Raw genomic sequence first — 12500 nt, 5'->3', positions numbered from 1 at the left:
TGTGAGTCGTGTATGGGTATGTGTGTGACGATAACATCTGTGTCGTGTGTCTGTGTGACGACGATAACATCTGTGTCGTGTGTCTGTGTGACGACGATAACATCTGTGTCGTGTGTCTGTGTGACGACGATAACATCTGTGTCGTGTGTCTGTGTGACGACGATAACATCTGTGTCGTGTGTCTGTGTGACGACGATAACATCTGTGTCGTGTGTCTGTGTGATGACGATAACATCTGTGTCGTGTGTCCGTGATGACGATAACATCTGTGTCGTGTGTCCGTGATGACGATAACATCTGTGTCGTGTGTCCGTGTGATGACGATAACATCTGTGTCGTGTGTCCGTGTGACGACGATAACATCTGTGTCGTGTGTCCGTGTGACGACGATAACATCTGTGTCGTGTGTCCGTGTGACGACGATAACATCTGTGTCGTGTGTCCGTGTGACGACGATAACATCTGTGTCGTGTGTCTGTGTGACGACGATAACATCTGTGTCGTGTGTCCGTGTGACGACGATAACATCTGTGTCGTGTGTCCGTGTGACGACGATAACATCTGTGTCGTGTGTCCGTGTGACGACGATAACATCTGTGTCGTGTGTCTGTGTGATGACGATAACATCTGTGTCGTGTGTCCGTGTGATGACGATAACATGTGTCGTGTGTCCGTGTGATGACGATAACATCTGTGTCGTGTGTCTGTGTGATGACGATAACATCTGTGTCGTGTGTCCGTGTGACGACGATAACATCTGTGTCGTGTGTCCGTGTGATGACGATAACATCTGTGTCGTGTGTCCGTGTGATGACGATAACATCTGTGTCGTGTGTCCGTGTGATGACGATAACATCTGTGTCGTGTGTCTGTATGATGATTACATGTGTCGTGTGTCTGTATGATGACGATGATAACATCTGTCTCATGTGTCTGTGTGATGATGATGATAACATCTGTCTCATGTGTCTGTGTGATGATGATGATAACATCTGTCTCATGTGTCTGTGTGATGATGATGATGATAACAACAGTCTCATGTGTCTGTGTGATGATGATGATAACATCTGTCTCGTGTGTCTGTGTGATGATGATGATAACATCTGTCTCATGTGTCTGTGTGATGATGATGATAACATCTGTCTCATGTGTCTGTGTGATGATGATGATAACATCCGTCTCATGTGTCTGTGTGATGATGATGATGATGATGATAACATCCGTCTCATGTGTCTGTGTGATAAACAGCACGAACACAGCGGACGACAGTCACCTGCTTTGGAGTGAGGCATCATGGTCCTGAGATCCTGCATCAGATGCCGTGTTCTGAAGTTAATGCCTCGGGAGGAAAAAACTAAAACCCGTTCCTTGTTCTTCCACTTGCCCTGAAGGGAACAAACCACATTTCAGTTGAAGTTTTTTTACTTTATGAGACTAAATGCAGAAGGTTTCCGAATAAACATCACACAACAAAAAAGGACGCGTTTCTACTATAAACGTCACTTTATTTATTTCTTTGTTTGTTTACTTTATTTATAATTCTCTATAATATGATTACAGAAATGACTGAAGTCAGAAACAGATCTAAACTCTCACCAGAGAAACCGGAGGCGGAACCGTGATCTCTTTACTCGTCTCTTGTTCCGTCGCAGCGTCGTTTTTATCACTTTCTCCATTTTCTACAAATTTAACTTTCTTTATAGGTCTAGTTTCTGCACCTCCACGTTTTCTCTTGGCCGGCGCCATCTTGACTCGACACACCACGTGACTTCGCTTGCAGCGGAAACCGGAAGTACCGACACCAAACAGCTCGAGCGCCCCACAGCTGACAGGACATACATATGATAAACAAAATAATAATAAACTTCAATTTAACACGGAAATGTAATGTACATTTTTATTTACGCTTTACTCGGGTACTATTTGTGTCCTACTGATATTATGCTGACAAATCCGCGCGTAACGTAAACGTTGTAAACACGTCACGTTTCCTTCAGTGTCACTGACATAAATAATATAGAAATAATTTATAGCTTAATTAAAAAATTTAGCTATTCGTACAATTACAATACGTTTATTCGGATTTTCGCTTTATTTTATTATGCTATCATTCAGTAAACATAATAAGACTTTTAATGTGACTTTTATTTTGAAATGCCGTAAAACAGGAAGTATCCCATAACGGTTATGTAGTGTTTTACGCTGCAGTAATGACACAGAAGTCACCATATAAACAGTGATATTTCAGCAGCAGCAGCAGCAGCAGCAGAGAAACTACACAACTACACAACTACACAACTACACAACTACACAACACGGTCTAACTACACAACTACACAACACGGTCTAACTACACAACTACACAACACGGTCAGGTGTCGGAGGTGTTCGGACATGGCGCTATGTGGAGCTTTGTGTCGCGTTGTGTTCGGTAAGTTATCATAAAATATTACTGACATTTCTGTGTCGTGTAAAGTTCCATGAACACTGATGAGAGTTTATATAGAATATTAATTATAGAAATAAACCCTAGTTTATAGAATATTAACTATAGAAGTAAACTATAGAAATATAGAAATAAATTCTAGAAATAAACCTTAACCCTAAACACTAGTTTATAGAAATAAATTCTAGAAATAAACTCTAATACAATGCAAAAAATCTCTATTCACTGTCATACATAACTAATTGACGTTTTGCAAAAAAATATTGTTAATACTAACACTACTACTACTATTACTACTACTACTAATATTACAAATAATATTAATAATAATGTTAATAATAATAATTAACTAATTGTTACTACTACTACTACTACTTCTACTACTACTACTACTACTACTACTAATAATAATATTACAAATAATAATAATAATGTTAATAATAATAATAATAATATTTAAAAAAATAAAAATAAATAATAATCATAATAATTATGTTACTAATAGTAACAATAACGATATTAATATTAATAATAAAAATTATGTAACATTTTTGCCAATTTTTATTGAAACAATTATCAATTACCTTTTTGAGAAATGAAAAATAATTATAAAAATTATAAAATATTTTTTTATTAATTTATAATGATGCACATTGTTAATGAACCTGTGTTATATAATTTTTTTGTTAAGTTATGCAAACATTTTTTTTACATCATAATGTTGAATCATATTTTACTGCACGAAAAAAAGTTGCTTAATTTAAACAATGATTTATTATACATTATTTATTTAACCAGTATTTATTTGTCCAGGACACTGGACTCACTTATTATTTAAATGAGCTGAAGTTCGGATAAGCGGTAGAGAATGAATGAAGATATTTATTATATGTATCTATTGTATTAATTAGATTCTAATCCTTCACATTTTTTAAAATCTTACTGCATTTTTTTCTACACAAAGAGAAACTTCTTAGTAAAGATTAGAAAACCAAGATTCAGGTTTTGTAAGCTTGTTACACAACACATGCACTCGGTGTTACTGCAAACAGCAAGCAGAAAAGAAAGAGGAAAAGTTAACACTGCATGTACGGAGGCTTGGTTTATGAATGTTTGTGTGTGTGTGTGTGTGTGTGTGTGTGTGTGTTTCTCTCTTAGTCTCTAGGAGCAGCAGCAGTCATGTCGGTTTGTGTGTCTCTGCTGCGTCTCTCAGAAATCAGTCTACTGCGAGTGCCGCTGCTTTGGCCACTGCATCCAGTCCAAAAGCACAGGAAAAGAGGTACAAGTGAATTAAACAGAAGTGTGTATATAGACCCCCCCCCCCACACACACACACAACACACCACACCACACACACCTGTGATGATTTGACGGTTTGTGTTTCTCTGGTGTTTAGCTCCTTAAAAGGTCTGAGTTTTTATGTGTGTGTGTGTGTGTGTGTGTGTGTGTGTGTGTGTGTGTGCAGGTTAGAGAAAACAAATGACCATTGCATTATGGACAAATGGGTCTTTTGTACAACACTGTTTATTTTTAATATTTTATTTATAGTTTTATTTTACATAACACACTTAAAAAGAAAACATTAGCGACCCCTACTGGCTTGTTGTCTTACTGCATGTGCATTTTAAAGCGAAACCGTCAAGATCCTTATAAAAAAGTTAATATTTTAATTTATAGCATCTGAGTAGATTTGATCATTTATTTACCTTGTGATTAGTTGCATTATTATTATTATTATTATTATTATTTACATTACCTGGATAACTGAAATTATTTTATTTTTAATTATTGAATATTTTTTATTATTTTTATTTCCATACTTTTTTTCTATGATATATTTTTATAATGCATATTACTATTTTCAGTCAAGGCTATTAATTGTTGCATTAATATTGGTCCCCCTTTTTAAACTATTTTATTCTGCTTTTTTTATTATTATTGATAATAAAGTTCTTCTTCTTCTTCTTCTTCTTCTTCTTATTATTATTATTATTATGATGATGATGATTAATAGAATAATAGAAGACCTGATCTATAAGAAGTGTGTGTGTGTGTGTTGTGTGTGTGTGTTGTGTGTGTGTGTGTGTGTGTGTTGTAGAAAACCCAAGACCGGTATCCTCATGCTGAACATGGGAGGTCCTGAGAGACTGGAAGACGTTCATGACTTCCTGTTGCGTCTTTTCCTGGACAAAGATCTGATGCAGCTTCCTGTCCAGGAGTAAGGATGATTTCTTTTATCGTTATTACTTTTTAATTATTTAACAATAACAGGAAGGAAAAGTCCGCATGGATGAATTTTCTGTGAGTCTTTTACGAAGCAGTGAACCGAACACGGGTTTAATAAACGAGGTCTGATGTTTGCCGTTCCGCTCGAGTGCGAACGTCGGCACCGTTTTGGAATCGCTTCACGTCAGAGTCGTTCTTTCTGCAGTAAACTCGGGCCGTTCATAGCCAAGCGGCGCACGCCGAAGATCCAGGAGCAATACAGTAAAATCGGAGGAGGATCTCCCATCAAAGCCTGGACCACCATGCAGGGAGAGGGGATGGTCAAACTCCTGGACCAGATGAGTCCTGAAACTGGTGAGCTTTCATTATAGAACCGGTCATAATAACCAGCTGTAGTACTGCGCTCTTAAACAGAACGGTTCTACATAGAACCTAAGACGGTTCCATCACTTCACTTCATTGCTTCATATACGGAACCCCGTACGAGTCAGTCGGAGCTCTTTAGAGTCATTTAGGAGTTCTTTATTTTTCTTCGTCTTCATAAGAAAATACAGCAGATTTAAAAGAACTGTTTTAATAGACAAACTGTCCATCCGTCTCTCCAAAGGGAGCCACATAGAACCGGTTTCTGTCCCGGGAAAAGGTTCTACTGGTCGAGTGCAGAACCCCAGAGTTCCACAGAGAACCATAGAGAAGCTTTTCTTTGAGATTTTAACAACAGGATGTCCTGCTTCATAGAGACCTGATGTGTGTGAGGGACTGGGAGATAAGACACAGGGAGCGACACACACACACACACACCTTAATTTAACTCCCACACACTTGTAGATAAAACTGAAGGCAGGGAAAACAGGGTGTTGCTCTGAAATATCAGCTGCGGCTGTTACTGAAGTCTGAAACATGTCACAACTTTCAGTCTTTAGTGCAAACAAATAAATAAAAAAACAAACACATAAAGGATTGTTAGAATTGTATCATAATGTTATTAGAAACAGTTGAGGAAAAAAGTCATAGTATGTATAGTATAGAAAAGAAATGTATTTATTATTATTATTATTATTATTATTATTATTATTATTTTATTGTTTTTTTCTGACTCTCAGCTCCACACAAGTTTTATATCGGCTTCCGGTACGTAAACCCGCTAACGGAGAAAGCCATCGAGGAGATGGAGACAGACGGAGTGGAGAGAGCTGTGGCTTTTACTCAGTATCCTCAGTACAGCTGCTCCACAACAGGTACAGACACACACACAGACACACACACAGACACAGACACACAAACACACATGCGCACACACACACACACACACAGACACAGACAGACACACAAACACACACAGACGGACACAGACAGATACAGACACACACACGCGCACACACACAAAAACACACACAGAGACACAGACAGACACAGAAACACACACACACACACAGAGACAGTCACAGAGATACACACAGAGAGACCCACACATACAGACACAGAGAGAGAGAGAGAGAGAGAGAGAGAGAGAGAAAGAGAGGGAGAGAGAGACATACATACATACATACACACACACAGACATACACACAGTGAAAGAGACATACACACAGACACAGAGAGAGAGAGAGAGACAGAGAGACAGACACACACAGAGAAAGAGACACGCACACAGACACACACAGAGAGAGACACACACAGACAGACGTATACACACACTTACACAGAGAGAGAGAGAGAGAGAGAGAGAGAGAGAGACATACACACACGCAGACAGACATACAAATAGAGAGACACACACACACACACACACACAGCATGTCGAGCCCTCTGAACTGTAAAGGCTTTCTACCACAGCTCTGTTGAATTCTGGATTCTGATTGGTCAGAAGCTGATGATTCGTTTTCTATAACTGTTCACCTAGGACATGGTTCTTGTTACTATAGCAACAATATAAAGGTGAAAAAACTAAACTAAATAATATTAGTTGCTCTGGTGATTGTGAAATTTATTTAATTTTGACACGACCCGAAATCATAAAATAAATAACGGCAGAGAAAACGACACTGTGAGGGTTTTCTCTTATATACTGTAGCAGACACAATGTTTTTGTTTATTTAGTTTATGAAGAGTGTGTGTGTGTGTGTGTGTGTGTGTGTGTGTGTGTGTGTGTGTGTGTGTGTGTGTGTGTGTGTGTGTGTGTGTGTGTGTGCAGGCAGCAGTTTGAATGCTATCTACAGATACTACAGCAGCAATGAACTGAGGCCTAAAATGCGCTGGAGTGTGATTGACAGGTGGCCCACACACCCTCTGCTTATCGAGGTGAGACCGCCTTTCAGCTTCCTGTAACTGAACTGGAATCAGCTGACACACCTTCATCACACGCAGAGGTGTCACGCCCCCTGCCCCATAACCCACCACCTGCCCCCGCCCCTCTGTGGCCCTCGCTGACTCCAGATAAGGGCTGCAGTTGCTGGAGGTGTAAATAATGTCACAGACTAATTTACATATTCAGTGATTCATCACCGTTGTGCTTCAGGTCACATGTGTATATGAAGCAGGATGGAATGTAGAGTAGAAATAAACGAGAGAATAGAATTCGATCTGGTTTATGTCCCAGGACCACACATTACTCATTGTATAACTCTCTCTCTCTCTGTCTGTCCCCCTCTCTGTAAATAAGAGACGAAGAGAGTAGGGAGGGGGAGGGAGAGAGAGAGGAGAGCGAAGAGAGCAGAGAGAGAGAGAGATTAGAGAGAGAGGAGAGAGAGGGAGGGGGGAGGACGAGAGAGAGAGAGAAGAGGAGAGAGAGAAGAGCCAAGAGAGATGGAGGGTGTGGGAGAGCGCGCGAGAGAGAAGAGAGAGATAGAGAGAGAAGAGAGAGAGAGAGAGGGCTGGCGTGGTGGAGGAGAGATAAGGAAGCGGAGAAGCTAGCTGAGTAGTAGACTGATAGCTCTCTAGCTCTACTTCCTCTCTCTCTAGGTCGGTTGGTTTCTCTCTCTCCCCTCTCTCTTCTCTCTCTCTCTCTCTATCTCTCTCTCTCTGTCTTTTGTTTCTCTATCTCTCTCTGCCCCCCCTCTCTCTCCGTCTGTCCCCCCCCCCTTCTCTCTCTCTCTGTAGTGTTTTTCTCAGCATGTGCTTAATGAGCTGGAGAAGTTTCCTCCTGAGAAGAGAGATGACGTGGTCATTCTTTTCTCTGCCCACTCGCTCCCCATGTCTGTAAGTGTGTGTCTGTAAGTGTGTGTCTGCAAGTGTGTGTCTGCAAGTGTGTGTCTGCAAGTGTGTGTCTGCAAGTGTGTGTCTGCAAGTGTGTGTCTGCAAGTGTGTGTCTGCAAGTGTGTGTCTGCAAGTGTATGTCTGCAAGTGTGTGTCTGCAAGTGTGTGTCTGCAAGTGTGTGTCTGCAAGTGTGTGTCTGCAAGTGTGTGTCTGCAAGTGTGTGTCTGCAAGTGTGTGTCTGCAAGTGTGTGTCTGCAAGTGTGTGTCTGCAAGTGTGTGTCTGCAAGTGTGTGTCTGCAAGTGTGTGTCTGCAAGTGTGTGTCTGCAAGTGTGTGTCTGCAAGTGTGTGTCTGCAAGTGTGTGTCTGCAAGTGTGTGTCTGCAAGTGTGTGTCTGCAAGTGTGTGTCTGCAAGTGTGTGTCTGCAAGTGTGTGTCTGCAAGTGTGTGTCTGCAAGTGTGTGTCTGCAAGTGTGTGTCTACAAGTGTGTGTCTGCAAGTGTGTGTCTGCAAGTGTGTGTCTGCAAGTGTGTGTCTGCAAGTGTGTGTCTGCAAGTGGTGTGGAGTGCATAAGTGTGTAACAACTGCACAATGCTGCTAACCTGCTGGTCAGTAGTTCCACCAAGCCCTAAAGTGTTGTGTGTGTGTGTGTGTGTAGGTGGTGAACAGAGGAGACCCGTACCCACAGGAAGTAGGAGCCACAGTGCAGAGGGTGATGGAGAGGTTATCTTACTGTAACCCGTATCGTCTCGTCTGGCAGTCGAAGGTCAGACCCGGTGCTTCACTTCTGTATCTATTTCTTCTGTTATTTTACTATCTCATGAGTTTGGATTTGATTCATTTGATTTAATGTTAGGTATATGATTTTATAATGTGTGTGTGTGTGTGTGTGTGTGTGTGTGTGTGTGTGTGTGTGTGTGTGTGTTTGTAGGTGGGCCCGATGCCGTGGCTTGGTCCCCAGACGGATGAGGTGATAAAAGGTTTCTGTAAAAGAGGGAAGAAGAACCTGCTCTTGGTTCCAATCGCCTTCACCAGTGACCACATCGAGACTCTACACGAGCTTGACATTGAGTACTCGCAGATCCTCGCAGAAGAGGTGTGTGTGTGTGTGTGTGTGTGTGTGTGTTATTGCTAACCCTGGGTCAAGTGTGACCGGTTAGTCATGACCTGATCCGGATCAGTCCGGTTTGGGTTCCGAGACAGACGAGAAAGGAACAGAAAAATGCAGAAAGAAGACGGGAAGGAATGTGATACATTGTGTTTCTGTGTGTGTGTGTGTGTGTGTGTGTGTGTGTGTGTGTGTGTGTGTGTGTGTGTGTGTGTATTGGGGCTCCTCGTTGGCTGCCATGGCGTTGGTTAGACTGGCCCATCTGGAGCCATGGAACAGACACACCCGCACCCACACACCCACACACACACACACACACACACACACACACTCCCAGAAACCACAGATCTATCAGGGTGGTTCTCTCACACACACTCTGCCCATTGATCTGTCTATCTCTGTTCACCACACTCCTGTAGACAGCCTGAGCAACATGCTTTTCTTGTTTTATCTGTGAGTGTGTGTGTGTGTGTGTGTGTGAGTGAGTGAGTGAGACACACACACCAGGGCATATCTAATAACCACCAGGATCTCTAGACTTCTGTGAAATATGAGTTGATCGTTATGACCAAGTGTGTTGTTTTCTTAAAACTCAATATGAAACACAAAAATGTGTGTGTGTGTGTGTGTGTGTGTGTGTGTGTGTGTTTCAGTGTGGGGTCGAAAACATCAGAAGAGCAGAATCCCTCAATGGAAACCCGCTGTTCTTCAAGGTATGAAGCTCAACACCAAAGATAAAGAAATTCAAATGAGTATCGAGCATTGAGTGATTATGGTGGTGGGTGGGGTTATAGAGGATGGGTGTTGTGGTGGTGGGTGGGGTTAGAGTGGATGGGTGTTGTGGTGGTGGGTGGGGTTAGAGTGGGTGGGTGATGTGGTGGTGCGCGGGGTAAGAGTGGATGGGTGTTGTAGTGGTGGGTGGGGTAAGAGTGGGTGGGTGATGTGGTGGTGCGCGGGGTTAGAGTGGATGGGTGTTTTGGTGGTGGTGGGTGGGGTTATAGTGGATGGGTGCTGTCGATGGGGGTGGGGGCAAGGGTTAGTAGTGAAGGGGAGGTTATGGTGGTGGGTGGGGTTAGAGTGGATGGGTGATGTGGTGGTGGGTGGGGTTAGAGTGGATGGGTGATGTGGTGGTGGGCGGGGTTATAGTGGATAGGTGTGATGGTGGTGGGCGGGGTTAGAGTGGATGGGTGTTATGGTGGTGGTTGGGGTTAGAGTGGATGGGTGTGATGGTGGTGGGTGGGGTTAGAGTGGATGGGTGTGATGGTGGTGGGTGGGGTTAGAGTGGATGGATTATTGTTTGCACTAATGGCTCTGTCACCAAGAATATCGTGGAGTTGAACTCTCTCTCTCTCTCTTTCTCTCTCTCTCTCTCTCTCTCTCTCTCTCTCTCTCTCTCTCTCTCTCTCTCTCTCTCTCTCTCTCTCCGTCTCTGGAATGGTCAGAGCGGAGAGTTTGACGGTCAACAGCGTGACCCTCCCCCTCCGCTGCTCTGGATCTCAGTAGCGTGTTTTTACCAGCGACCGTCAGCCTGCCGTGTCTATTAAAAACCAGTGAGATCAATGACCCAGGCTTTCAGCTCGGCGCTCCGAGCGGCTAAACACGTCACGCATCAGTCACGGTGACGGCGATGACGATCGCGTCTGTAACCAACACCACTTTGTGACGACTCGGATCTTTTCGATCTGTAGATCCGCACTATCGTTATTCAATTAGCGTTCGGCTCCGGCATCGAACTTTCTAAAACGGTACAAGTTCAAAAAGCAAAGTGTTTTTAAAAGGTTTAAAAGGAAAGAGATTTCAGGAAGAGCAAAGTTAAAGAAAACGCTATCAGCAAATCTAAGACGGAAGGTTTAGTGGACGTCCTGATAACAGATCAGATCATTTTCTTCTAATCATTATTAATTTCAGCTAAGCAATAGGTAATGTGGTTGTTTCGATAGTTGTTACTATAGTAACGATAACGTGATGGAAACGTGATTTACTGTCAGAGCTGCTGTTAAAGGAATTAAAGGTGGGGTCTCCGTCGTTTGAGAAACGCTTCAGAAAACTGAGTCGGGACGACAAGCAAAACAAAAATTAGTGTTTGTTTTGTTGATTTCAAATGTCAACATTGGCTTTCAAACAACGGAGACCCCACCTTTAAACATCTCAACACTTTCTGACCAATCAGAATTGAGAATGCAGCAGCGTTGTGGATACGAGCTGTAACTGATATTTATAGCTATATGCAAACACCTTCGGTTTTAATGGGAGGAATGGGTGGGATGCTTATCGATCTACTCTATCTAGCTATCTAGCGAGCTAGCGAAGCTATCGATCGATATATCTAGAGTAGCGAGCGAGCGAGAGAGGCGAGAGAAGGGGCAGAGAGAGGGCGAGAAGGGCGCTAAGGGGAGAGACGAGAAAGAGAGAAATGGGAAGAGAGAGCAAAGAGAGAGGGAGCGAGAGAAAGAAGAAAGGGAAAGAGCAAGGGAAAGAGAAAGAGAGAAAGAGATGGGAGAGAGAAAGAGGGGGAGAGAAAGGGAAAGAGAAAAAGAGGAAAGCTAGAGAGAGGGAGAGAGGGGGGAGAGAGAAAGAGAGAGAAAATAGAGAGGGAGGGAGATGGAGCACAGAGAGAAAGGTGAAAGAGCAAGAAAGAGAGATGGGAGAGATGGAGAGAGAGAAAGAGTAGAGATACAGAGGGAGATGAGAAAGAGAGAAAGGGCAACTCTAACCCCATCGTATCCAAAACACCTCTCGATCGTTTCTATCCTCACTCCCTCCACCCCACTCTCTCTCTCTCTCTCTCTCTCTCTCTCTCTCTCTCTCTCTTTCTCTCTCTCAGGCGTTGGCAGATTTGGTTCAAACGCACCTGAAGTCCAACGAGTCTTGCTCTCGGCAGCTCACCCTGCGCTGTCCTATGTGTGTGAACCCGACCTGCGGGAAAGCCAAGGCCTTCTTCGCCAACCAAAATGTCTGATTTTTTTCCTGACTTCTTGCCTGCGAGCCTTCGTGCCTGGGAGGAGCTTCTCACATCACCTGCCAAAAACAAACAGCAAGAAACCCAACCTTACAGAAGCTCCAAAAATCTGCTGGCCGCTGGAGCGAGTCCAGGTTCACTCTGTTCGTTTAGATCTGTAGCTTCACACGTTCGTCATTTCTCCAGGGGGAAAAAAATAACTTCATAGCCTATTAGCATCTTCTCGAACTTATGTTAAAGTATTGGCACCCCTGCCTTATTAGGACATGTGCAATTTAGGCCTCCAGTAAAACATATCTGTGTGAATGTCTGGGGAAAATGTTTTTACTATGTGAAGTGAGATAGTGAGATATTCATCTGTTACTCGTCTCTTTAAGTACAAATTAAATTGCACTGTTTTCAAAATTTAAATGTGATCATTCTATTGAAAAAGTGATTTTGCTCTTTTCTTGTTATTGAAAAACAAAAATAAAGATCTGCCAAAAGAACAAGAGGATTTAAAGCTTCAAAGGAGAAAACATGCCGTAGAAATTTGTTTAACCGACTTTATTTGATTAATTGTTAAAAA

The 12500-nt window shown here is 42.6% G+C and overlaps 2 protein-coding genes across 2 annotated transcripts in view; one reads left to right on the top strand and one right to left on the bottom strand.

The window, feature by feature from the left end:
* The window catches only part of bxdc2 (brix domain containing 2), a 4948-nt gene extending 3141 nt beyond the window's left edge, over positions 1–1807 (bottom strand). The window contains exons 1-2 of the mRNA XM_027158755.2: positions 1597–1807; positions 1274–1385 (exon numbers count right to left, since the gene is read on the bottom strand). Coding sequence (XP_027014556.2) covers positions 1274–1385; positions 1597–1746 — 262 coding nt within the window. The 5' untranslated portion in view covers positions 1747–1807. The remainder of the gene's footprint in view (positions 1–1273; positions 1386–1596) is intronic.
* Positions 1808–1846: 39 nt separating this feature from the next.
* On the top strand, positions 1847–12428 carry fech (ferrochelatase). The gene is made up of 11 exons (XM_047805374.1): positions 1847–2431; positions 3605–3725; positions 4545–4664; positions 4878–5026; positions 5776–5910; positions 6867–6973; positions 7772–7870; positions 8524–8631; positions 8797–8961; positions 9627–9686; positions 11798–12428. The coding sequence occupies exons 1-11, from the start codon at positions 2395–2397 to the stop codon at positions 11930–11932; spliced, it is 1236 nt and encodes a 411-aa protein (XP_047661330.1). The 5' UTR covers positions 1847–2394; the 3' UTR covers positions 11933–12428.
* The last annotated feature ends 72 nt before the right edge of the window (positions 12429–12500 follow it).

The sequence above is a fragment of the Tachysurus fulvidraco genome, chromosome 21, assembly GCF_022655615.1.
Source record: "Tachysurus fulvidraco isolate hzauxx_2018 chromosome 21, HZAU_PFXX_2.0, whole genome shotgun sequence".
NCBI classification, from domain to species: Eukaryota; Metazoa; Chordata; class Actinopteri; order Siluriformes; family Bagridae; genus Tachysurus; species Tachysurus fulvidraco.
The sequence above is the reverse complement of the archived record's forward strand: the minus strand, read 5'-3'. Positions and strand labels throughout refer to the sequence as shown.